General features: G+C 40.8%; 1 protein-coding gene across 4 annotated transcripts; it reads right to left on the bottom strand.

Annotated features, from left to right (window-relative positions):
- Nucleotides 1–10: 10 nt before the first annotated feature.
- akt3b (v-akt murine thymoma viral oncogene homolog 3b) lies at nt 11–27996 on the bottom strand. Of its 4 annotated transcripts, XM_046837806.1 has the most exons (16): nt 27202–27371; nt 26844–27073; nt 23607–23878; nt 19186–19311; nt 17525–17636; nt 17278–17422; nt 17059–17190; nt 13952–14017; nt 13790–13858; nt 13394–13516; nt 10271–10399; nt 9593–9691; nt 9327–9442; nt 8755–8842; nt 6571–6673; nt 11–4444 (listed from the first exon to the last, which is right to left on the bottom strand). In XM_046837806.1, the coding sequence occupies exons 3-16, from the start codon at nt 23650–23652 to the stop codon at nt 4359–4361; spliced, it is 1440 nt and encodes a 479-aa protein (XP_046693762.1). In that variant the 5' UTR covers nt 23653–23878; nt 26844–27073; nt 27202–27371; the 3' UTR covers nt 11–4358. The 4 variants fall into 4 exon arrangements, with proteins under 4 accessions (XP_046693762.1, XP_046693761.1, XP_046693763.1 ...); XM_046837805.1 differs by lacking the exons at nt 26844–27073; nt 27202–27371 and adding an exon at nt 27857–27996; XM_046837807.1 differs by lacking the exon at nt 26844–27073.

Raw genomic sequence — 27996 nt, 5'->3', positions numbered from 1 at the left:
CAGCACAAGATTCATTTTTCAGTCGTTTTATTATAACTTAAAATAAATATCACCAAACAGCAATAAAGCAGGAAACTCGACTGTCAACCTGCAGCATCGCTTTGGCCTTCAAACAAACAAAAAACAAACAAACCAACTTTATCAATAAAGTGGAATCAAAGAGGAAAAAAACAAACAAACGTAATCCATAACATGTCTTTTTGCTTCTTCTGTAAAATCGACACACACCTCTGTTGAACCGCGGTGCAATAATACACGCAGGAGGGGAGAAACATCTCGCAAAAACATAACGTTTACAAAACCTGACGTAGCTTCGTTATTAGCAAAATCAGAATCAAGAAAAAAAAAAAACATTTTCAGTATCCATGTTTCACTGGGGCAGATATAAAAGAGGCGGGGCTTAATTAGCACAATCTACAGCAGCGATTTTCTTTCCCTGTGTTTTATTTATTTACCGAGTATTGTCTTCTAACAACACTACGGGTCTACTGTGGGGGAAAAATGCTTCGTTTCGAATACACGACTGTTTGGATTGGACGAGCTGGACGAGGTCAGGTACGGTATATATGTGTGTGTGTGTGTGTGTGTGTGTAATATTTTCATAAAAGACAAAAGTCTTTAGTTTACGTGGAAGGTAGTTCGCCGATACACCAGGGTGCCATTACATTTGGGCTTAGGGAGCATCTGTATTGAGAAGTGTCCTATTTAATTAGATTGGTGTGTGTGTGTGTGTGTGTGTGTGTGTGTGTGTGTGTGTGAGAGGTTATATCTGCATTTTGATTGATGCATGGTGACCAGATCATTCAAAAATATTGGCACCTTTCATAAAATGGTCAAATCTATCCATTGATCTAATCTATGGAACCAAAAAGGCTAAACTGACTGTGCACTCAGGTTAGGAGGGGCTCTAACTGCCCGTTATATCCCACCCTTTAGATGCCACTAATGCTCTAACTGCCCCTTACATGCCACTCTTTAGATGCCTTAACTGCTCTAACCACATTTTAGATGCCACCACGACCCTAACTGCCCTTTATATGCCACCCTTTAGACACTACAATTGTCCTAACTACCCTTTATATGCCACCCTTTAGATGCCACTACTGGCCATTATAACCCACCCTTTAGATGGTGCCACTATCCTTGTTCTAACTGCCCTTTAGACATCACCACTGACAATACTGCCCTTTAAATGCCACCCTTTAGATTCTACCACTGTCCTAACTGCTCTTTAGACTGTACCACTTTTATTTTTGCATTCATTTTGGAGCTAAAACGAATAAACAAGTGACCCACAAACCTATGCACCAACTGTGTGTGTACAGAGGAAACTGAGCCATCTTACTTTCTCTTTTTCCTTGATTCTATATTTTCTGTCAATCACAGCAACACTAGTTGGTCACCAAGAAAACACCACCCTAGCCACGCCCTCTGTCCCCGGGGAACAAATTCACGGTTGGACACGTATAAAATCCCTTCCTCGTCCCCACTGGCCTGTGTTCCAAAAAAAAATCACACTTGAAAGGTGCCAATACTTCTGGAGGGCATCATAGGTCACTTTCAGCAGCTACGAAAACAAATACAGAACAAATGAAAGTAAGATTTGTGGAAAGAGAATCTTTTGGTGGTTGTAGTGGGATTTGTGTGTGTGTGTGTGTGTGTGTGTGTGTGTAAGGTTTTTCCACAGAATACGACGTGTAGTGAGGTTTCTGTACATACAGCTCCCGAGTGTGTACGCGCACCAGACCATTTTGATATCGCGATACGGCACGGCAACACGTTTCCGCAGAGTATCAGACATCTGATCTCCAGTACGGTTTGATAACCATGACCCGGGTTTCATATCGTCTTCTTTATAACTCATTATATATTATTTTCATTCATGTAAATATTTATAAATAATATTTATGTATTTATTTCCGTTTGTATTCTTGTTTGTATCCCTTCTGGTTTTTACATATTAAATACTATCGTAAATGATTATAAAACTTCTGATAAACAGAGCAGGTTCAATCTTGGGATCAGTTTTTTTTTTTTTTTTTTTTTTTTTACCCCTGATATCAGAGATATAGTCCAGTACAGTCGAATGCAAAAGTTTGTACACCTTGAAAAACAGAGAAACAAAGAGTGGCCCTGAACTTCTGTTACCCAGAGCCTGATTTAGACCCCACCACTGCCCTAACTGCCCTTTAGACTCCTCCACTGCCCTTTAGACCCCTTCACTGCCCTAACTACCCTTTAGACTCCTCCACTGCCCTAACTACCCTTTAGACTCCTCCACTGCCCTAACTGCCCTTTAGACTTCTCCACTGCCCTAACTACCCTTTAGACTCCTCCACTGCCCTAACTGCCCTTTAGACTTCTCCACTGCCCTAACTACCCTTTAGAATCCTCCACTGCCCTTTGACTCCTCCACTGCCCTAACTACCCTTTAGACTCCTCCACTGCCCTAACTACCCTTTAGAACCCTCCACTGCCCTTTAGACTCCTCCACTGCCCTAACTACCCTTTAGAATCCTCCACTGCCCTTTAGACTCCTCCACTGCCCTAACTTCCCTTTAAAATCCTCCACTGCCCTTTAGACTCCTCCACTGCCCTAACTACCCTTTAGAATCCTCCACTGCCATTTGACTTCTCCACTATCCTTTGACTCCTCCACTGCCCTAACTGCCCTTTAGACTCCTCCACTGCCCTTTAAATCCTCCACTGCCCTAACTACCCTTTAGACTCCTCCACTGCCCTTTGACTCCTTCCCTGCCCGAACTACCCTTTAGACTCCTCCACTGCCCTAACTGCTCTTTAGACATCTCCACTGCCTTAACTGCCCTGTGGACTTTGCCCTTACAGTACATACTTAGTGTCTTTCTGACTCTTGATTTACACAGTTTTCAATTTATTTTGGAGCAAACTTTTGCATAAACTGTATGTGTGTGGAATCCTCCAGACGAGGAAAAAAAACTGCTCCCAGATCAGCGCTCTGACTTTCTGTCTATACTGTAACTGAGTTCTGTTTCACAGCCAAACCACACCAAACCTTTTCACATCTGGCAGTCTCTCTCCATCTGTCCATCTCAGTCTGTCTCTCTCCATCTGTCTATCACTCTCTCTGACTGTCTCTCTCGGTCTGTCTATCAGTATCTCTCCATCTGTCTATCACACTCGTCCGTCTGTCTTTCTGTCTCTATTGGTCTCGCTTGCCATCTCCCTGTCTGTCTTTCTCCGTATTTATGTCTCTCCCTGTCTGTCTATTGCCGTCTCCCTGTCTGTCTCGCTTGGTTTGTCTCTATTGGTCTTTCTGTCTGTCTCCATCAGTCTTTATCTCTCTATTAGTTTCTCTGTCTGTCTTTCTCAGCCTCCCTCAGTCTCTCTCTGTCTGTTTGTCTCTCTGTTAGTCTTCTTGTCTCCATGTCTGTTTGTTTGTGTGTCTCTCTCTCTCTCTCTCTCTGGTTTGGGTGGTTTGTGCTCGGCGTCGCCTGAGTGAGGTTCACGGTTAACTGGCAGTTTTGCGTATTGTAAATGAATTCTCTCTCTTTATTTTAATAAAACAAAACCTGGAGAAAAAAAAAAACAAAAAAACCCGCAGTGTCTTTCTTTCGTACTCGTTTCCCCGCGGTGTCACAAACTGTGTGAGAGGCGGAATACGGTGTACAGTGTGATGCAGAAACGGAAAACATGAGAAGTTTTTCGCAAGCCAAGAACCCTGTCTCTCTGTCCATCCATTATCTGTCCATCCAAATTATACACCATCCATTCTTCCGTTCGTCAATTCATCCATCCTTCTATCCATCCATCCAGACTTTCACACACATAAGGCAACAGTTTTGGTTTTGTTCCCCAGAACGGCTCTTCCATACACACATACACCATATTAAAAAAAAACAACAAAAAACTCTAGAAGCTCAAAGTCAGTGGTAATACTGGTGGAAATAATTTAATGCACTGAAAAAATTAACCTAACAAACAAAAACGAAAACAAAAACAAAAAACCTTGATCTGCTGTAAACAACAACAATGTTGAAAATGTACAAGACTTACTTTCTTTTTTCTTTTTTTTTTTTTCCTTCATGGGTTGACGAGGTTGGGGTCAAACCCATCTGTGCAAAACCCCCTTTCCCAACATTGAAAATAAAAAAACAAAACAAACAAACAAACAAACAAGGAATGGAACGAAAGGAAAACCTCCCCAAATCATTAAATAATGAAAGAAAAAAACAAAAGGGAGGAAGAAGAGGAGGAGGAGGAAAAGGAGGAGGACGAGGAGAAGAGGGAAAGAGTGCAGACTTTTCCTAGCATGGCTACGTAATTTCCTTGAATGGCCTCAGGATGAAAGAACACTGGCGCAGGGTTTACAGCGAGCTTCACTCCCGTCCGCTGGCTGAATACGAGAATTGTGGGAAATGAGGTCTCCTTTCGCTGTCGGCCGAGTCCATTCCATCCTCGTCGACTGCAGAGGTGAGAAACCACATCGATTTTAATATCGGACTTTCAACTTTACATACGATGAAGAAAGAAGCACATTTTTGCAAACGATAACACGCTACACTGTACAGCCAAAAATGTGTGGACACCTGACCATCAGATCGGTATGTGCTCCTTTTATCAACCCCTATTTCTTCATTTAGTCTCCATTTGCTCTTATAATAAGTTCCACTCTTCTGGAAGACGTTCCACTAGATTTTTAGACTGGTGTAGATTTGGGCTGCAGTCTGCATTCACATTTACCCCCTATAGCAGAAGATCTTCTACTCCAAATCTATGTAAGGAATATCTTCATGGAGCTTGTGCACAGGACCATCATGCTGAAACAGGTTTGTGTCTCCTAATTCAAATCAAAGGAACATTTCATGCTACTGCATCCAAAAGACAATTGCCACCTCCAAGTTTGTGGTTAAAAAAAAAAAAAAAAAAAATACTTTTGGCCCTAGCGTACAGCATTCTCGATTTTTGCCACACCTGCACAGAACCTGTGTGTAAACGCTACGTGCTCTCAAACCCACGGATGCCAGGAATGATGCCACCTTCATTATAGCACACCACATAGCGTACTGTTACCATGGGAACAGGAGTGGACAGAGACTTGTATCCAAGTTGGTGGCATATGAGTATAATTTCTTTCCCTTGATTTGAATACGTACAAATGTGAAATGTTAGGGGTTTGAAAGTTTTCGTCACATTCCTCATATAAGGTTTTTCTACGTTAAAATATAATGAAGCGTTTAACGTATAATGCATTTTTGTCGTGTAATAAATATGAAACCCCCCCGAAATTTTTTTATATATAAAATATATATATAAAAAATAATTTAAATTACATTAATAAAAGAAATCTATGCAAAATGTATTTAAATTGTATTTGAAGTTTAAAAAGTCCCGCTCGACAATTGTTTTTACACCTTTTTATAAACGATTGTACACGTGATTATTTATCCTTTGACACGTCCTGCTGTCTATGGTATATAGAAACCCTGTGAGAAACATTGAACCACACTTGTTTTCAGCGTCACTCGATATCGATATTGATATCGAGTGAAGGTCTAGTGTTCAAGCCAAGGTATCGCCAAGCTGCCACTCTTGGGCCCTTAAGCAAGGCCCTTAACCGTCTGTGCTCCAGGGGCGCTGTATCATGTATGACCCCTGCTGGGGTATGTGAAGAAAAGAATGTCACAGTTCTGTAATGTATATGTGACAAATGACGGCTATTCTATTTAGCTCATTTTTTATTTCTGAAAAGTGTGGAAGTCTTTTCTGCGTTTTTGACACATGCATGTTCCTTTTGTTATAAAAACACACAAGAATTGGACAGTAAATGAGTGCAAGAAAGTTCTGACGAGTCCAAATAGGACGTTTTCGTCTCTAACAGAAAAACTGAGAACAGGAGAGAAGATGTGACCACAGTGTCTCACCCCCAAACTCAAACATGGAGGTGTTGTGAAATGAATCAACATGGCAACCATTCCATAATTCAACACCATTCAATTCTGTCTGGACTGCGGCTCATTGGATCCGAATTCACCGTACGACAAGACGATGAGCCGAAGCGACGAATACGCCCGAACTCTGTAAGAGTTATTTAGAGTGATATCTATCATGGAAACATCTCCCCAGTCACTGCACCTAAATCCTATTGAACTGCTCTGGGATCAAGTGGATCGTAAAGAAATCTCCATCCAGTGAAGAACATCTTTGGAGAGTTTTCCAAGAGACACAGCAAAATATTTCAGCTGAATGTTTTGGAGAAACGAAGTGTCCGGATGCTAAGAGTGTGTGAAGCTGTTCTTCATGCTAAGGGAGGATTTTTCAATGCAAATCAAGAGGAACATCTGGACATTTATAGATTTGTTTGGTCAAAGAAACAGGCATGTGTCCCTCAAAAACTATAGAAGACTCCACACTTTTTACAGAAACTGTAGGATTAAATTGGTATTACATGAACGCATGTGTATTGCTGAATAGTACAGTTTCAGTCTCTGGCGTATTGAGTATTGAGATTAAGCAGTATTTACTGTAAAAACAAAGGATATGCATCTTGCAGAAAATACGATAAAACACAGACTGGGTTTTCACACTTACACTTCTCCGGAGGGGTGATGGTGATGGTCTGAGCTGTGAACTCCTCATCAAAATACCTGGTGTCTGTTTCCGACGTGACCTGGGGCATGAACGGAGGAATGAGCTAAAAGAGAGAGAGAGAGAGAGAGAGAGAGAGAGAGAGAGAGAAAATCAATATAGAGCTGTGACGATTATGTCGATACCTTATACAGGGAGTGCAGAATTATTAGGCAAATGAGTATTTTGACCACATCATCCTCGTTATGCATGTTGTCTTACTCCAAGCTGTATAGGCTGGAAAGCCTACTACCAATTAAGCATATTAGGTGATGTGCATCTCTGTAATGAGAAGGGGTGTGGTCTAATGACATCAACACCCTATATCAGGTGTGCATAATTATTAGGCAACTTCCTTTCCTTTGGCAAAATGGGTCAAAAGAAGGACTTGACAGGCTCAGAAAAGTCAAAAATAGTGAGATATATTGCAGAGGATGCAGCAGTCTTAAAATAGCCAAGCTTCTGAGCGTGATCATCGAACAATCAAGCGTTTCATTCAAAATAGTCGACAGGGTCGCAAGAAGCGTGTGGAAAAACCAAGGCGCAAAATAACTGCCCGTGAACTGAGAAAAGTCAAGCGTGCAGCTGCCAAGATGCCACTTGCCACCAGTTTGGCCATATTTCAGAGCTGCAACATCACTGGGTGCCCAAAAGCACAAGGTGTGCAATACTCAGAGACATGGCCAAGGTAAGAAAGGCAGAAAGTCGACCACCACTGAACAAGACACACAAGCTGAAACGTCAAGACTGGGCCAAGAAATATCTCAAGACTGATTTTTCTAAGGTTTTATGGACTGATGAAATGAGTGAGTCTTGATGGGCCAGATGGATGGGCCCGTGGCTGGATTGGTAAAGGGCAGAGAGCTCCAGTCCGACTCAGACGCCAGCAAGGTGGAGGTGGAGTACTGGTTTGGGCTGGTATCATCAAAGATGAGCTTGTGGGGCCTTTTCGGGTTGAGGATGGAGTCAAGCTGAACTCCCAGTCCTACTGCCAGTTTCTGGAAGACACCTTCTTCAAGCAGTGGTACAGGAAGAAGTCTGCATCCTTCAAGAAAAACATGATTTTCATGCAGGACAATGCTCCATCACACACGTCCAAGTACTCCACAGCGTGGCTGGCAAGAAAGGGTATAAAAGAAGAAAATCTAATGATATGGCCTCCTTGTTCACCTGATCTGAACCCCATTGAGAACCTGTGGTCCATCATCAAATGTGCGATTTACAAGGAGGAAAACAGTACACCTCTCTGAACAGTGTCTGGGAGGCTGTGGTTGCTGCTGCACGCAATGTTGATGGTGAACAGATCAAAACACTGACAGAATCCATGGATGGCAGGCTTTTGAGTGTCCTTGCAAAGAAAGGTGGCTATATTGGTCACTGATTTGTTTTTGTTTGGTTTTGAATGTCAGAAATGTATATTTGTGAATGTTGAGATGTTATATTGGTTTCACTGGTAAAATAAATAATTGAAATGGGTATGAATTTGTTTTTGTTGTTGCCTAATAATTATGCACAGTAATAGTCACCTGCACACACAGATATCCCCTAAAATAGCTAAAACTAAAAACTACTTCCAAAAATATTCAGCTTTGATATTAATGAGTTTTTTGTGTTCATTGAGAACATGGTTGTTGTTCAAATTAAATCCTCAAATAAAATTAATCCTCAAAAATACAACTTGCCTAATAATTCTGCACTCCCTGTATACACTATATGCCTGAATTTTCCAGCCATATGTGGAAGAATGAATTTTCCCCTCTGCTTGAACTAGGAGACCCAATCCTGTTCCGGCATGACAATGTGCCTGTGCACAGATCCCACTCCATGAAGATATGCTGTCTATGAGGTGGAAAATGTGGAGGATCTCCCGCTATAGGGGTCTCCTCACCTCACCTCCATCAGTCCCTGTACTTTACAAACACCCTTTTCCCTGAATGAAATCTCTCACAAATCTCCACAAAAATCTATTGGAACATCTTCCTTGAAGAGTGGAGCTCATTATAAGAGCAAATGGAGACTAAATGTGGAATGGGATGTTCAGAAAGGAGCACATACCAATTTTAGAATCAGGTGTTAGAGACTTTTTGGCCATATATTGTGGTATAACATCTACAATAACAGAGTGATTACATGGCTCCACATGGGTACCTTTTTGTCATAAACATCCTGCCAGTCCAGCGTTGAGAAAAAACTGTGTCTCATGATCTCCTTGGCATCGTCTGGACCTCCTCCCAGCCTACACACACACACACACACACACACACACACACACACACACACACACACACACACACACACACACACACACACACACATTTTTTATATATTATATTATATCAATTACACAAGAACCAGATTTTAAAATTCATGTTGTCTCAGGTGTACACACACACACACACACACACACACACACACACACACACACACACACACACACACATTTTTATATATTATATTATATCAATTACACAAGAACCAGATTTTAAAATTCATGTTGTCTCAGGTGTACACACACACACACACACACACACACACACACACACACACACACACACACACACAATCACGCCCATGCACGCACAGAAACATATAAACACACAGAGATGCACACACAAGAACACCCACACACACAGAGATGCAGAAACAAGCAGAAAACACGCATACATTGAAACAGACACACACGCAGATACATACACACCGATACACAAACACACACACACCTTTTGTTAGGGTCTTTGATGAGCAGGCCAGAGAGCAGAGACTTGGCATCAGCAGAGAGGGTTCTGGGAAATTTGATTTCTTCCATAAGAATTAGTTCAAACAGCTTCTCGTGGTCCTGGAAGCAAAACACACACACACACATTAGAATACACATATTGAAGCCATGACAAAAATAAAAGAATAAGATCCTGCAGGTTTATCACATATAAACGCACCACGCAACACACAAATAGTGACCACAGCAGCGACACACACTCCAACACACCTGATTATAAAAGGGAAGGCGTCCACACATCATTTCGTACATGACCACGCCGAGGCCCCACCAGTCCACCGCTCGCCCGTAATCATTATCCTCCAGCACCTGAGCACAGAGCGAGAGATCACTCACAGGGTTAGGGTGCGCTCTGCTCTGAACACGCTCACGTAAGCCTCCAGCACCTGAGCATTAATCCATCCAAGCACTTACAGCGTCGCATTACACTGCCGAGCTCTGTGTGTGTGTGTGTCTCATGTGCTACACTTAGCAATACATTTACTGCTTTAAAAATTTTTATTTTATCCAGAGACAATACTATGCTTATTACACTTTTATTATATTGATTAAATTGAGCAATCATTTAAATTGGCACAAATTAAATCGATTAAATACAATTTTATAGTTTACATTATATAGACATAGATGTGTATGTAAGTGTGTGTGAGCCGTGAGGCAGCTGTGGGATTTGAGTCAGTAATGAAACTCAAGTCAGTTATCTGGCTCGGCTATTGGCTGAAAGACGTTTGCAGACTCAGAGTCAGTATCCAGATGCAACAGAGTTATGGGATGTAAATTCTATGATATACAGATCAAGTCTAAGATCTAAGATGACTGTACACCAAGTCACCCCTGGATGGTATGATCCAGAGTGAGAGAGACTATAGGATGTGAGGAACGTACTACCTCAGGTGCCAGATACTCAGGAGTTCCACAGAACGTCTTCATGGTGGCGGCGTCGGTGATGCCCTCTTTACACAAGCCGAAATCTGTAATCTTAATGTGGCCATCTTTATCCAGCATCAGGTTCTCCAGCTAAAGACACACACACACACACACACACACACACACACACACACACACACACACACACACACAGTTGTATGAATTAAAGAAGTACATAAAGTAAAAATGACTGGTTATTTAAGGGTTTTGAATTTTTATTTGAGTTATTTATTTAAGTATTTTTTTTTATAATTAGTTTTATAAATACAGTGCGTCCAGAAACTTTCAAAGAGCTTCACTTTTCCCACATTCGATGTTACAGCCTCATTCCAAAATTGATAATTATTTCCCTCAAAATTCTATAAACAACAACTTCTTCTTTAGGCTTCTCCCACTAGGGGTCGCCACAGCGAATCAACCATTTACATACCCCCCTGTCCTCTACATCTGCCTCTGTCACACCAACTACCTGCATGTCTTCCCTCACCACATCCATAAACCTCCTCCTTTGTCTTCCTCTTTTCCTCCTTCCTGGTGGCTCCATCCTCAGCATTCTCCTACCAATATAACTCATGTCCCTTCTCTGCACATGTCCAAACCATCTCAATCTCGCCTCCCTCACCTTGTCTCCAAAACGTCCAACATGCTCTGTCCCTCTGTACATTGCTCTGTGCTGTGGGGATGTTTTTCAGCAGCAGGAACTTTAAGACTGTGTCAGGATCGAGGAAAGATGAATGCTCATCTTTCCCTCGATCCTGACACAGCCTTCCAGTTCCAGCTGCTAAAAAACATCCCCACAGCATGATGCTGGCACCACCATGCTTCACTGTAGGGATGGTATTGGCCAGGTGATAAACGGTGCCTGGTTTCCTCCAGACGTGACGCTTAGCATTCAGGCCAAAGAGTTCAATCTTTGTTTCTCTTGGACAGAGAGTCCTTCAGGTGCCTTTTGGCAAACTCCAGACAGGCTGTCATGTGCCTTTTACTAAGGAAAGGCTTCTGTCTGGCCACTCTACCTTGACTGATTGGTGCAGAAATGGTTGTTCTTCTGGAAGGTTCTCCTCTCTCCACAGAGAAACGCTGGACCTCTTTCAGAGTGACCATCTAGTTCCTAGGCCCTTCTCCTTCTCCCCCAATTGCTTAGTTTGGCCAGGCAGTGATTTCAAACTTCTTCCATTTACTGATGATGGAGGCCCCTGTGCTTATTGGGACCTTCACTGCTGCAGAAATGTTTCCTGTCTCGGAGGTCTACAGACAATTCCTTGGACTTCAAAGCTTGGTTTGTGCTTGGACATGCACTGTTAACTGTGGGACCTCATATAGACATGTGTGTGTCGTTCCAAATCATGTCCAATAAAGATAATTATAAAGATTTCAAGCAAATTTCTTTCACGTTGTTATTATGGAGTATTGTTTGTAGAATTTTGCGGAAAATAAGGAAATGAATCCATTTTGGAATAAAACTAAGATAAAAAGTGTAAAAAGTAGAGCGCTGTGAATTCTTTCTGGCTGCATTGTAATTTATAATAAATAAATAATTAGTAATATTCCTATACCGTCGTCCCCCCCGTCTATCGCAGTAGTTACATGCCAAAACTGACTGTGGAAAAAACTAATTTGCGTGATAAATGGACGCCACACTAAAAATTATTTTTTCTTTTTATTGTTTAAGCCATAAATCATCCTCCCACACTCTTTAAACACACAGAAAACATATATAGCGTAACATATTTATATAAAATATAGCAAAATGAATTTTGTGTAAATTCGTAGAAATATCATATTTATAGTGAGTACTGTAGTGTAGTGCAGCACCGCAGCATAGTTTCTCTGCTTGTTTATTGGTTGAAGTGTCCTATGACATCAAAAAAGGGGCTGAGTTAAAGATACACATCACTGCATTTTTATGAAATTTTTTTGGCTAAATTTGGTGACATCTGTCTATTTGGTGACGTCTGCCCTTTTTTCAATCAATCAATCAATCAATCAAAATGTATTTATAGAGCGCCTTACAACAGCCAAAAGCAGCACAAGGCGCTTTCCAGTAAAAACAACAAAAGACAAGAAAAAATAACAACACAATAAAATAGCAGTCGATTATATAATAGCAATTTTTGCCATCAGAGGACACTACAACCAATAAAAAAGCGGAGGTATCTTGTGATGCTACTCATTTCTTACTAAAATCGGCACCATTCACAGAACAAAATAGTTATGTTCCAAATGGAAATCACGATTAAGTGGGACCGCGAGATTCAAACCGCGATAAATTAATTTTTCATTCATATTATTATTTATTATTTTCCAAAATTTATATAAACAATATAATTGATCTTTTTTTATTTTAATCTTCATTTAAATAATTTTATTATTAAAAAAAAGAAAAAAAATCTTTATTATATAAATAATTTAGGAATCAATTCTAAAATATAAAATTATTTTATATTTATACTTTTTAATGATTTGTTATTTTTTCACAACTACATAGCAATCTTTTTTTTTTAGTTCTTAATTTTTGTATTGACAATTAATATAATACGATTAGTTTTTCATTCATAAATATATATATATATATATATATATATATATATTAAATGTGTTTTTTAAATATTGTAAAAAATCATTTTATGTTTTTATATATACACAATAATTTTTTAAACACAAATAAATATAATGAATAGTTTTAATTTTTGTAAACATTCATACAAATAATTATTTTTATTATGAAATTTCTTTTTTATTCATACATACATTTGCTGAGTTTTGTATTCTTTATTTATATATATAAAATTCTTTAATTTGAAGTGTTAATTGTTGCATTTATATAAATAATTGCAACCCATTTCAAATTATTATTAAAATAGATATTTAATATTCATATAAATAGTTAGAAATGTTATGAATAGTAATATATATAAATAAAATTATTATTATAAAATCATTTTGGATTATGTATGTATACAGTGTACATGCTTTGGTTTATGTGTGTGTGTGTGTGTGTGTGTGTGTGTGTGTGTGTGTGTGTGTGTGTGTGTGTGTGACACAGAGCGTGTTAGAATAAACAGCTGAAAGCCGGGGCTTTACCTTCAGATCGCGGTAAACAATTTTAGCAGAGTGCAAATAATCCAGTGCAGAGACGATCTCAGCGCCATAGAAGCGAGTCCGGTCCTCCGAAAACACTCGTTCTCTCGACAAATGAAAAAACAGCTGCAGAAGACAAACCAATAAATAAACAAACGAGGAACATCTGATCTTTTTCGTAATAAGTCTGTGGAGGTGTAAATCTAAAAAAGCCTAGTAGCTCTGCTATAGTAGACTAGCAGCAACTTTTGACAGCAAGCTAGCTACCACAGCTAGCTATCTACTGAACTCTAATGACTAGCACCAGAAGCCATGCTTGCTACTAAACTAGCCGTCATTTGGTTGTCTGTTAATTTAGTAAAGGAAACTAGCAGCGCGAAGCGTAGCGTAACGCCTCACCTCTCCGCCATTGACGTACTCCATCACGAAGCACAGGCGATCCTTGGTCTGAAACGAGTACTTCAGGGACTGTTTTGGGAAATAAGAAAGGATTTCAGGTACCTTCTCACCAAATACTTTACACCATACATGGAGTATAAGTGAGTTTTCAGACGCACTTACGGTTAAAAAGGGATGCCTAGTGTTTTTTAATACCCTGCTTTCAGTCAGAGTGTGGGCCACTTCATCCTGAACAGAGAAAGAGACACATATACATTACAACGCATATCCAAGCTTGTCAGGAAACTGGGGTCAGAGCGTAGGGTCAGCGATGACAAGAGATGGGTCCCGAGAACCTGTATTTCTTGAACCGGTACCTAATTGGGTCAAGACCAGACTACCGATACGCTTCAGGACAAATGATACCGTTATCAAAACTTGCTTGGTTTTATCTGCGTATACTTTGGTGTTAATGGTGAATTAGAAGCTGCTGCTTGTCATTATGTGTCCCTGAATAATGTCATCACACGACCGACGTGTTGCTAATATTTCAGGTATTTCCAAGATTGGAAACTTTCCATGGGAATTTACTAAATTGCAGGTGGGCCTATAACAGGGAACTTCAATGTAGTTGAAAAAAAATCGTGCCTGATAATTTTTCGATTAAAACAACCAGATTTAATGCAGCTACAGTTAAATTTCTACGTGCACATTCATCAATCACTTGCACACGCCAACATTTACTGCAGGGCCACTGAGGCCACGCCCCCTCCATGACACTGTGCGTTCCTGAATAACACAACACACATCATTTCTCAAATCCTACCCACAAAATAATGTCAGAAAATGTCCATCTTGGCGAGTACCATAATTTCCGGACTATAAAGCGCACCCTTGTATAAGCTGCACCCACTGAATTTTACAAATATTTTCATTTTGAACATAAATAAGTGTTGAACATAAATCTACACTGAAACTAATGAACTTTAAGCAGCATTTTAGGAACAGCACGTCACTGCATTCTTCCGGTATTACTGTGTGTGTGTGCGTGTGAGACTGAGGATTATGTCCTTACCAAAATATCCCATAGAAAGTTTCTGGAAATTGTGTGGAAAGTGTCTGTCTGTCTGTCTGTCTGTCTGTCTGTCTGTCTGTCTGTCTGTCTGTCTTTATTTATTTATGTATTTATTTATTTACTTTTAAAGGGCCTATTGTGACTTTTTCTGTTTGCTTACACCAGGGGTGTCCAATCTTTTCCACAAAGGTGGGGTTGGGTTGCAGATTTTGAGGGCCACCTCTCAAGGGCCACACCTGGTAGACAAAAAAATTTAAACGGGTAGAATTTGGTGTGGACTTGATTGGTTTAAATGAAAACCTGCATCCACTTTGGCCCTTTGTGGAAAAGATTGGACACGCCGGGTAGAGGGGAAACAGTGTGGACGAGACTTTGGACAAAATGCACATAAGTGTCCCCTCACCTTGGCAATTATGACCTCCTTCTTCAAGATCTTCATTGCATAATAAGTTCCACTGGCCTTCTCTTTCACCAGGATCACCTTCCCGAATGTGCCTTTGCCTAACAGCTTCAGATAGTCAAAGTCGTTCATTGTCTGAGAAAAAAATAAAATAAATAAAGGTTTATTTTTTTGCATTGTGGATCTACACAAGCAGAACAAGAAGATCCCGTGTTCTCATACCTTTCGTTTGTGGTGGCTGATGGAGGTGTCCATTTCCTCCTCGTTGACTATCTCGATCTGAGTGGTGGGGCTGCACAGGATTCCTTCCTCTTCCTGCTTGGCCAGCTTATCTGCCACCATCTGTATGGCTTCCACCCATTCGTCCCTGTCACCATAGCAACAGACATACACTTATTGAAACTCATCCGAATCTGGAGCCCATATGATGGAAATTGCGTTGTAGGTAAACGTGTGAAGTCTCCCTCACCTCTCCTCAGGTGTGTCCACGTGAAACGTTCGCTCGATCACAGTGGTCCACTGCAAGCATCTGATGATGAAGGTGTTGGGCTTCGGCCTCTCCGTCTTCATCAGCTGACACTCTAAAGGACACAGGGAGAAAAAAATAAATAAAAAAAAAGAGAGCTAGTGAGACTTTGAGTCATAAGACAAAAACTTAAATCGCCAAGTAAACGTTCAAGAGCCGGGATTCTCTCCAGCCTAAACAGTGATGTCTAGCAAATGCAAAAAAAACAAACAAACCCAAAAAGGTCAACTTTCCAAAAATGTACTTGTGACTCAGGTCAAAAAAATGTTTTCAGGATTTATAGAGACAGAAAAATCCCTTTGGACGTTCATGATCATGGCTGGAAATCTCCCAAACTTTTCAAGTTTTTAAATACACTAATCAACATGCACATGGACAAATATTGATGCTTTAAGCAAATGTATGTTTATTATTAGTGAAACCGAACTTAAAATAGAACATGAAGTCAAAATATACTTGTAAATGTTTTAAAGTGATGATGGTGTTTTAAATAATTTAAATCATCAGGACACCAAATGGAACTTTTGCTGTGTTTTTACACGGATGGTTTTAATTGGCGGATGCGTGCACCATGGTGAATTTTGGTGCTGATTTGAGACTTGGCGCATCAGTAAAACAAATGTCTAGTGGTTAAAAACTATATTTTGGTCGATTTTTTTTTCTTTTTTTAAATCTGAGAAAAGAAAGGACAAAAAGTTTTGATTTCGGCCTTTTTTAAATGTATTTATTTTAAAAAGAATTTATAAAAATGGTCAAACAGAAACACATGCGGTATTAATCATGCGTTAATAAAACCAGTGCTGTTAAAATGAATTTGCGTTAATATTGTGATGTTCCCCATTGGCTGCTAAAACTGTTCTGACTCGTTGAGCATTAACGGCATGAACTTCTTCAGTAGTTTGAACAACTGGAGCTCGTCTGTCTGTCTGTCTGTCTGTCTGTCTGTCTGTCTGTCTGTCTGTCTGTCTGTCTGTCTGTCTTTATTTATTTATGTATTTATTTATTTACTTTTAAAGGGCCTATTGTGACTTTTTCTGTTTGCTTACACCAGGGGTGTCCAATCTTTTCCACAAAGGTGGGGTTGGGTTGCAGATTTTGAGGGCCACCTCTCAAGGGCCACACCTGGTAGACAAAAAAATTTAAACGGGTAGAATTTGGTGTGGACTTGATTGGTTTAAATGAAAACCTGCATCCACTTTGGCCCTTTGTGGAAAAGATTGGACACGCCGGGTAGAGGGGAAACAGTGTGGACGAGACTTTGGACAAAATGCACATAAGTGTCCCCTCACCTTGGCAATTATGACCTCCTTCTTCAAGATCTTCATTGCATAATAAGTTCCACTGGCCTTCTCTTTCACCAGGATCACCTTCCCGAATGTGCCTTTGCCTAACAGCTTCAGATAGTCAAAGTCGTTCATTGTCTGAGAAAAAAATAAAATAAATAAAGGTTTATTTTTTTGCATTGTGGATCTACACAAGCAGAACAAGAAGATCCCGTGTTCTCATACCTTTCGTTTGTGGTGGCTGATGGAGGTGTCCATTTCCTCCTCGTTGACTATCTCGATCTGAGTGGTGGGGCTGCACAGGATTCCTTCCTCTTCCTGCTTGGCCAGCTTATCTGCCACCATCTGTATGGCTTCCACCCATTCGTCCCTGTCACCATAGCAACAGACATACACTTATTGAAACTCATCCGAATCTGGAGCCCATATGATGGAAATTGCGTTGTAGGTAAACGTGTGAAGTCTCCCTCACCTCTCCTCAGGTGTGTCCACGTGAAACGTTCGCTCGATCACAGTGGTCCACTGCAAGCATCTGATGATGAAGGTGTTGGGCTTCGGCCTCTCCGTCTTCATCAGCTGACACTCTAAAGGACACAGGGAGAAAAAAATAAATAAAAAAAAAGAGAGCTAGTGAGACTTTGAGTCATAAGACAAAAACTTAAATCGCCAAGTAAACGTTCAAGAGCCGGGATTCTCTCCAGCCTAAACAGTGATGTCTAGCAAATGCAAAAAAAACAAACAAACCCAAAAAGGTCAACTTTCCAAAAATGTACTTGTGACTCAGGTCAAAAAAATGTTTTCAGGATTTATAGAGACAGAAAAATCCCTTTGGACGTTCATGATCATGGCTGGAAATCTCCCAAACTTTTCAAGTTTTTAAATACACTAATCAACATGCACATGGACAAATATTGATGCTTTAAGCAAATGTATGTTTATTATTAGTGAAACCGAACTTAAAATAGAACATGAAGTCAAAATATACTTGTAAATGTTTTAAAGTGATGATGGTGTTTTAAATAATTTAAATCATCAGGACACCAAATGGAACTTTTGCTGTGTTTTTACACGGATGGTTTTAATTGGCGGATGCGTGCACCATGGTGAATTTTGGTGCTGATTTGAGACTTGGCGCATCAGTAAAACAAATGTCTAGTGGTTAAAAACTATATTTTGGTCGATTTTTTTTTCTTTTTTTAAATCTGAGAAAAGAAAGGACAAAAAGTTTTGATTTCGGCCTTTTTTAAATGTATTTATTTTAAAAAGAATTTATAAAAATGGTCAAACAGAAACACATGCGGTATTAATCATGCGTTAATAAAACCAGTGCTGTTAAAATGAATTTGCGTTAATATTGTGATGTTCCCCATTGGCTGCTAAAACTGTTCTGACTCGTTGAGCATTAACGGCATGAACTTCTTCAGTAGTTTGAACAACTGGAGCTCGTCTGTTGGATTGGACCACACGGAGCGGCCTTCGCTTCGAACGTTCCTTCTTTGGAGCACTTTTGATAGAGACTGACACTGCAGACGAGCCCCACAAGAGCTGCAGTTTTGGAGATGCTCTGACCCAGTCGTCTAGACGTCACAATTTGTCAAACTTGTTAAAATCCTTACGCTCGCCCATTTTTCCTGCTTCTAACACGTCAACATTGAGGACCAAATGTTCACTTGCTGCCTAATAAATATATCCACCCACTAAAAGGTGCCATGATGAAGAGATAATCAGTGTTCTTCAATCACGCTTATAATGTGCCTGATCGGTGAATCATATTATATACATAATTTAGCAAGACAAAGCAGTTTACATTACCATAATTTATCAACTTTACAGTATATATATATATATATATATATATATATATATATATATATATATATATATATATATATATATATATATATATATATATCTATATCTATCTATCTATCTATGTGGCAGCGAGTGGGTGGACGAGCGCAGGGTCGTGAGTGGAGGGCGGAACCGGATGCCATACCGTTTTATTGTACCATCATCGTAAGATCGATAAATCTTAACTCTGGTACTACCTGTATATACCTGGAACTCTCTGGGGTGCCAATACTTTAACTGAAAGGACACACAAAAAGATTGAAGAAAGAAGAGAGAGCTCACTGGCCACAGAGAAATTATTGAGTGGGTAGGCAAAGTCTGCATCCTGGGGCTTCTCCTTGTAGCCGATGAAGGAGCCATCTGTCTTCAGGAGGAAGTATCTTGGTCTCCAGTTCTTTATATATTCTCCTAAAAGGACACACAGAGGAACATGGGACTCGTCAGTACTCACGCACAAGTTTAATACACTTGAGACAAACACTCTTGGTGGGGGGGAGGGGGACATCGGAACAGGTTCTTCGATTACTCTTTAAAGGAAACCTCAAAGACACCCAAGGATCCTTTTATATTATGAAGTACAACATATCACACATGGTTCCTGATAGAACACATTTACGCAATTGAGGATCTGGAAATGTTTGTAGAATACATAAATATTTATTTATAAAAAGAAATTGCAAACATATGAATCTCCACTTTGTGAAGAGATTTTCTGTTGGTATTTTTTTTTAGATATTAAAGGTTCCAGAGGTTGTAGAACATCCTTTTCTGAGAGGGTTCTCATGAAGCTCTTTAGAAAGCAAGAGCCTCCTGCTGGTGTCCTCAGAAAACCTTTTAGAACCCTTTCTGCAAGTCTAAAAAAATAGATGAAAATGGCATCGGTTCATCTCTACTGGTTTACTTTCATTAAAAAACAGCCAGAACACATGAATATGCATAGATATTCAAATTGACTCCACCCTATTTTCCTCCTGCCATCCTGAATATTAATATCACTGACATGGACTAAGCGAGCTTTCGGTTACCACGTTTCTCGAAAGCAAAATCGCACGCCAAGATAGTTTTAAATACTAGCCTAGCTACAACAAAGCTATAAAAGAACGAACACATTTTTACTTAAACTTTAGCTAGTTAGCTAACTTAGTTCCATCTAACCGAGTGTTAGTTAAATGTTAGATAAAAGGTTCCAGGAATGACACTGTTGTCATCCAATCGCAAATATGATCGTGTCAAACTTTTTAGAGACATATACACTGTATGGACAAAAGTTTGTGGACACCTGACTATAAGATTGATAGCTTCTTCTAAACATCCCATTCCACATTTAGTGCTTATTTGCCCTCATAATAACCCCCACTCTTCTGTTCCACTAGATTCTGTGGAGATTTGTGAAGATTCTTTCAGCCACATAGATGTTAGTAAAGTCAGGTACTGATGTAGGTGAAGTGAGGAGGCCTTGGGCGCAGCTCTACAGCAGGAGATCTTCCACATCTTCCAGCCCATGTAAAACAGATTGTGCACAGGAGTATGTCATGCTATAACAGGTTTGGTCTCTTAGTTAAAGTGAAGGGAAAAACATTTCCTGCAACAGGATCCAAAGACGCCCTACACAACAACTTTGTGTTAACAGTTGAGAAGAACTACATATTGGTTGGAAAAGGTCAGTGTCCTAAGTTGTAGCTTAGTGGTTAAAGATGTTGTGCTTCTCATTGGACAGTCGTGAGGTCAAATCCCACATCTGCCTCTTTCAAACCAACCACCTGCATGTTTTCTCTCACCACATCCATAAACCTCCTCCATGGCCTTCCTCTTTTTCTCCTTCCTTGCAGCTCCATCCTCTGCATTCTTCTACACATATACCCCATGTTCCTCTCCTGCACATGTCCAAACCATCTCAAAATGTCCTGCCTGCACGGTTCCTTTAATAAACTAATTTCTAATCGTGTCCATCCTCATCAGTCCCAATGAAAGTCACAGCATCTCCAACTCTGCCACCTTCAGGTCCACCTCCTGTCTTTTACTCAGCGCCTTTAAACCACAACTGCTCAGTTGTATAAATGACATAATTGTAAGTCGGTCTGGATAAAGGCGTCTGCCAAATGCCGTAAGTGTAAACGTTAATCTCTGTGAATGAGACCGACTTCAAAAGAGTCAGATACAAGCACAAAAATGACCTCGAATTATACAGAAAAAATCAAATCCAACAAAGCAAGACACGAGTACACACAAATATACACTATTTTAGAGATCAGAAAGTCCTATACCCACACACACACACACACACACACACACACACACACACACACACACCAGTAATTATTTTTGTAGAAGAAAGACCAAAACATGACCACACACACTTCTATAGGTATTCCCCTAAGGAAAGCCAAGAGGAAAAGAGTCAGGATCTCTCACACACTCACACACACACTCACACACTCACACACACACTCACACACTCACACTCACACACACACACACTCACACACACACACACACACACACACACACACACACACACACACACACACACACACACAGAGCCCTTCAAAACTTCATGTACTCTCTCAGAGGAAGAACAAACACAAAAAAGAAAATCCCCTAAAGGCCACCAGTAATGAATCAGGTCCAAAAATGTATGTAAACACACAAACACACACCCACACCTTCCCTCATAGGGAAATACATAGATATGAAAAAACATACAAGTACATAAAACATCCACGAGGGAAATTACTGCAGCCTGAAAATCATCCGGAAACATTCCACGTGTGTAAAAATGGATGATGGGTAGGTATTAAACATCACACAAGACAAATCCTCAGTAAGACAATCTCTGGAAAAGTATTTAGATAAGAAGTCTACATACTAAAAAACTAAAAACTACAACCTAAAGAGCAATTACAAGGGTTCAAATTAAAAATACTAATACATATATAAACCCTGATATATATTAATGGTTAAGGGCCTTGCTCAAGGGCCCAAGGAGCAGCAGCTTGGCTTGAACCCCAACCTTCTGATCAGCGGGCCAGAGCCTCTCTAAGTCACCACTTCCCCATATGTATATGTATTATAAGGTATTTGAATATGTAATACTACTATTTTATTTGTAAACACAACTTTGAAGATGTATTTAATAAATGTCTATAAATTGTAAATAATAAAACCTGTTTTTTGTACTGGGATGGTTTTAAATCTAGTTTCTTCCACGAGTGCTTTTACATTATTTATTCCAACCAGATTAGATCAAATTCTCTTAAACAGTAGCTGTGAGGTGCTCATATCATTGCTTAACGTAGCCTTACTATTTCTTTTGCTATTTTAGTGTAACGCAAAAAAACAAAAAATTCAAAGCGTGTTCTGGTTTTCTCTAAACAGTTACACAACGTTGAGCGATGTTTCTTACTGCTCAAAAGGTTAAAAGAAAACAAAACTGTGTCGCAAATGTCAATTCGTTCACTACACCACCATTTTACTCAATGTAACAGTGTATACAGTGTGTCAAAAGTGTGGAAACACCTGGCAACAAGCTTTTATGCTCTTTAAGAGACACAAACATGGATTAGAGACAGTGGCGTTGAGACAGGAGGTGGAGCTGGAGGTAGCAGAGCTGAAGATGCTGGGAGTGATGAGGATGGACAGGATCAGAAATGAGTTTATTAGAGGGACAGCGCATGTAGGAAGTTTTGGGGACAAGGTGAGGGAGCTGTGATTGAGATGGTTTGGACATGTGCAGAGGAGGGACATGGGGTATATCGGTAGGAGTATGCTGAGGATGGAGCCACCAGGTAGGAGGAAAAGAGGAGGACCAAGGAGGAGGTTTATGGATGTGGTGAGGGAGAACATGCAGGTAGTTGGTGTGACAGAGGCAGATGTAGAGGACAGAGGGGTATGGAGACGGATGATCCGCTGTGGCGACCCCTAAGGGGAGAAGCCGAAAGAAGAAGAAGAAACATGTTCCTTCATTTTCTATGCAACAAACTCGGTATATAACTGTATTTCCTTTGAACAAACAAATCTATAAATATCCAAATAATCCACGTTATTTTCATTGAAAAATCCTCAAGAACAGCTTTACACATTCTCAGCATTTGAACTTCGTTTCTCCAAACATTCATGTGAAATATTTTGCTGTGCCTCTTGTAAAATATTCCCAAGATGTTTGTCACTAGTTGGAGATTTTCTTTTTGTGATTCACTTCATCCCAGAGCAGTTTAATAGGATTGATGTGCAGTGACTAAGCAGATGATTCTATGAAAGACGTCACTCCAGACGACTGTTTGCTCTCTAAATAACTCTTACAGAGTTCGGATGTATTGGTCGCTTCGGCTCATCGTCTTGTCGTACGGTGAATTCGGTTCCAATGAGCCGCAGTCCAGACGGAATTGCACGGAGTTAAATTATGGAAGGGTTGCCATGTTGGTTGAGGATTTCTTTCACTATTTAAACAACATGTATATAATGAGTTAGCGTGTTCTCCAAATGTATTGGTTACATTACCAGGTTTGTTGCATAGAAACGAAAAGAACATGTTTGTGTCTCAAAAACCAAAAAGACAAGGTGTTTCTAGACTTTTGGCAGGTGCTGTGTATTTACCATTTTAATCAAACTTAGTTTGTTCATTTAAACTCCAGGCTCAGAACTGATTTTTCGATGATAATATACCTCAGCTCTCTCGCTCTTTCTTTTTTTTAATATTCTCTCACCTCTCTTCTGCAGCCATCCCTCCTTCACCACGTTCTGGTCGTTCATGATGACCTCGAGCTCGGTGGGTTTAGGGGTCAGGGGGGAGCCCAGTGCTCGTCCTCTTCTCTCAGGGTCGCTCGTCCCACCCCTGCCACCGTGCTTCCTTTCTCTCTCTCTCTCGGTCGGTCCTCTACGCTTCGGCGTCCGCTCACTTGTTCACCGCGTCCCTCCCCGCGTCTCGCTCCCCCTGCGTACGCGACCCTTCGGGTGCTCTGGCGCTGAGTGACTCAGCCTGGAAGGAAGTGAAAAAAGAAAAAAAATTAACGCACACACACACACACACACACACACACACACATCATTCTCCCCTCCCCAGCCCAGCATTCCCCCCTGTTCTCCCTCTCACACACAGAGACGTTTGCATGAGAAATTAAGTCATTGTTAAGAGCCGAGGCGGGTTTCCCGCCCCTCCCCGGCCCCGGCGGTCTCCTCGCGTCTCACTCTTCCTCTCTCGCTCTGTTCACGGTGTAGAGTAAAGCACTGACCTCAGAGCAGTCGGTCTCTCTCCTTATTAAAGCCGACTGGGTCAAACACAGACAACAAAGACAGACTCTGAATCAGCGATGCCATGACCATCGAGTCCTCACAGGTCAACACTTCCTGTCTATGGCTTCAACATCTTAACCTTTGTTCGACACAATCATCAATTTTACCTCCCCATGTTCATGTCACATATACACATATTTACATAGACAGTCAGACAGACAGTCAGTCAGTCAGACAGACAGTCAGTCAGACAGACAGTCAGACAGACAGACAGACAGACAGACAGACAGACAGACAGACAGACTCTGTGCGAGAAAATGAAAACAGGATATTCGAGTGTAAAATTACGTCAGACATTGGCTACTATTATTATCATCATCATTGGTGCTCAGTGTTGCATTCTTTCCCACATGCAAGACATGTAGCCGAATACAAATACATCAGTCTGAACTGAACAGCAAATGTGCTTCCAACAAATCCAAAGGTGAGAACAAATTGAGAACGATTAGAAACAAAGCGTGCAGAACAAACAAAAGCCAAAAACATGAACACTGGGATCGATTTACAGTATCCTTAGTACCTGCCCGGGTGGCGTGAGTTTAAACAAGGCCACAAGCCTGCTTATATTCTGAAAAATAACACTAATAATAAAATGAATTTATTAAGGATAGATAGATAGATAGATAGATAGATAGATAGATAGATAGATAGATAGATAGATAGATAGATAGACAGACAGACAGACAGACAGACAGACAGACAGACAGACAGACAGACAGACAGACAGACAGACAGACTTCAAAAGTGTTCAATAGGATTGGATCTCTATAGCAGGAGATCTTCCACTCCACCCCATGTAGATGGCTTTGTGCACAGGAACATGCTCATGCTGGATCTGGTTTGGGTCTCAGAGTTCAAGTGAAGGGAAAATTTCATTCTACAGCAACCAGAGGCTTATATACAATTGTGTCTAACCTTTTAGGGAACAACCACATATCTATCAATCTGTTTATCTATCAGAGGTTGAGAAACGGTTTAGAGATGAGACAATTGTCATTTACATTCGATTCAACCCCCCTCAACCCCACCGGTTGATACTGGTTTAGGCCACACCCACTTCAAGATTAAAACTGAATACCGATCCGTACAGCTATTTCAAACATTAAAACAGATATCTTTCTCTTACACTCCCAAATAAAAGCTATTATGACTCAATGCATTTCAGTAAATGATTACAAACCCTTTTGTTTGTTTTCTTTATTTAGTATATTATTCTCACCAAAAAAAGAAAAGCCCTCCCACACAATTCACACCCTGCTGTAGAGAATGCTATGGCCTGACGTTTTCTTTTCTTTTCTTTTTTTTTTGTATCAAAAATGACTATTCTACATGTCAATGGACCCCCTGGGCTGCCACCCAGCTGAGGCCTGGGACAACTACCCCAGTCACCCCTTTCACCCTGTCCCTCCCCCTGAACAGTGGGGCAGCATGCATCAATACAATGCTAATGTTTTCCCCATGCATATGGATAGGATCGGGAAATAAAAGCGCATTAAGGACGAAAAACACAGCGTGTACCAATGGGAATCATCACTCAGTGTCTATATATAATGATCACGGTCTTCTGGGGTCCTTATAAATATGGATATACTGTACAGAATATATATATATATATATATATATATATATATATATATATATATATACACACACACACACACACACACACACACACAGACATCACAGAACACACACACAAGCTTAATTCATCCCTGTTTATTATGAGTGCGAAGAAAACAAAAGACTGGGTACACACGAATAGCTGGGTAGGCGGGGCCAGTTGAGATCAAAGATGTAAAATGTTCCGATTATTTCAAAACAGTCAGTAAAACTAAAACGGAGGTAGAATAATGGCAATAAAATCGTTATTTGTATAGTATTAGCAGTATCATAATATTAGTATTGCGACACTCGTCCTGTGTGTACAATGTTCTGTGATGCGGAGATGTCCGTAAGCGCCGCGACGATATAAACGATTAAATCGTATTGCGATGTGGAAGGACGGTCCGTGCTACAAGGTACGCACCGTTTGGTATTGTATCGGTACAAATCGAATTATCGGGATCGTGATAAACAGCGGTATCGCATCGTCGTGCTGTTCAGGTGTGTGACACACATAAACTCCATCGCTATCCGTTCCCTCGGACGACAGATTCTTCTTTCAATGCTTCGTTACGAATGCAAAATCCTCATCGCTTTTCTCCAGCAAACCTAGACATCGCCTGAACGTCACCTAGACATCGCATGGACATCGCCTGGACATTCCCTGAACATCACCTAGACATCACCTAGACATTCCCTGAACATCACCTAGACATCACCTGGACATCGCCTGAACGTCACCTAGACATCGCCTGGACATTCCCTGAACATCACCTAGACATCGCCTAGACATTCCCTGAACATCACCTAGACATTCCCTGAACATCGCCTGGACATCGCCTGAACATCACCTAGACATCGCCTGGACATCACCTAGACAGGTGTGATGTATTCTGACCGCGTCGCCCGACTTTATTGGGATCGGCATCGCAGAAGCCACAGACATCATCACGCCATAGTTTATGACGACACAAATGAGCGTTTTATCGAGAACAAGTGACGGCTTTAAGAGGAAAACAAGCGAGCAGGTCCAATGTCAACAAACCCACCGGCCTTGGCTGCAGTCATTCCTGTGGTAAAGTCTTCCTGTGCTATTGTTCACCATTTCCATCCAAAAAAAAAAGAGAAAAAGCTTCTGCTATTAAATTAGAGAGAATAAACAGGAGCGGGATCAATAAAGTGAATGAAACCGAGTCCTTTTAAAAGTGTGTGTGTGTGTGTGTGTGTGTGTGGTGTCATTTCGCCTGCAGTTATATAACCAGACCGCCACCGCAACATCCTAAAAAGGATACAAGATTGACAGGATGGAGAGAGAGAGAGAGAGAGAGAGAGAGATGAAACATTCAAATGAATAATAAGTATTATTATTTAAATATTATAATAATAATAATAATAATAATACTACACCATGGGTATGGCGATACCCAGTATATCGACATCCTATCTTTATTTATGGGTGCGGCTGAATGGGACGGATTTTGCGGCCTGTCGTGTACCACCACCACCGACAAAAACAAGACAAACAAACAAACAAACAAAAACACACGGAGGAATAAACAGGCCACGCGAAGCGCAGTCGGAAGACGCGTGCGTGCGCGGCGCGCGTCTTCCCGACTGCGCTTCGCGCGTCTCCCCGGGCGGGCACGCGGACACACGGGCACGCGGACGGCTTGTCATGGGTCGTGACGCGTTAATCTTAAAACAAAATGGTGGATGCGGATCACAACTAATATACACACACACGTCCACATTTACACGCAGGTTGACTGTTTTTATGGGGGGTTTTTTTTTTTGGGGGGTGGGGGGGTTATTACGGAGGCCCTCGCGTGCATCAGTGTAAGCGACACGCGCGCACACGCACACGCGAGCGCGCATCCCGACTTTACCCCGATGCCCAGACGAGCGGAAATCAGGCCTTGAGCTCATCATGATCATGCATCTGTCCTATAATCTATCTATCTATCTATCTATCTATCTATCTATCTATCTATCTATCTATCTATCTATTAAGTACATTAGTTAATTAATGAATGAATCACACAGTAATTGTGATTAGCCTTACCTCTCAGAGACACCGGGGAGGAGACGGGTGGTATCTTGGGGACAGGGACAGGGACGGGGATGGGGATGGGGTTGGAGGGGGACACGGTGGACGCGCGTCCCGACAACCCCAACACCGGATCCGACACGGGTGCCTCCCTT

The sequence above is a fragment of the Silurus meridionalis genome, chromosome 24, assembly GCF_014805685.1.
Source record: "Silurus meridionalis isolate SWU-2019-XX chromosome 24, ASM1480568v1, whole genome shotgun sequence".
Lineage (NCBI taxonomy): Eukaryota > Metazoa > Chordata > Actinopteri > Siluriformes > Siluridae > Silurus > Silurus meridionalis.
Note: the sequence above shows the minus strand (reverse complement) of the source record. Positions and strands in the feature narration are given on the sequence as shown.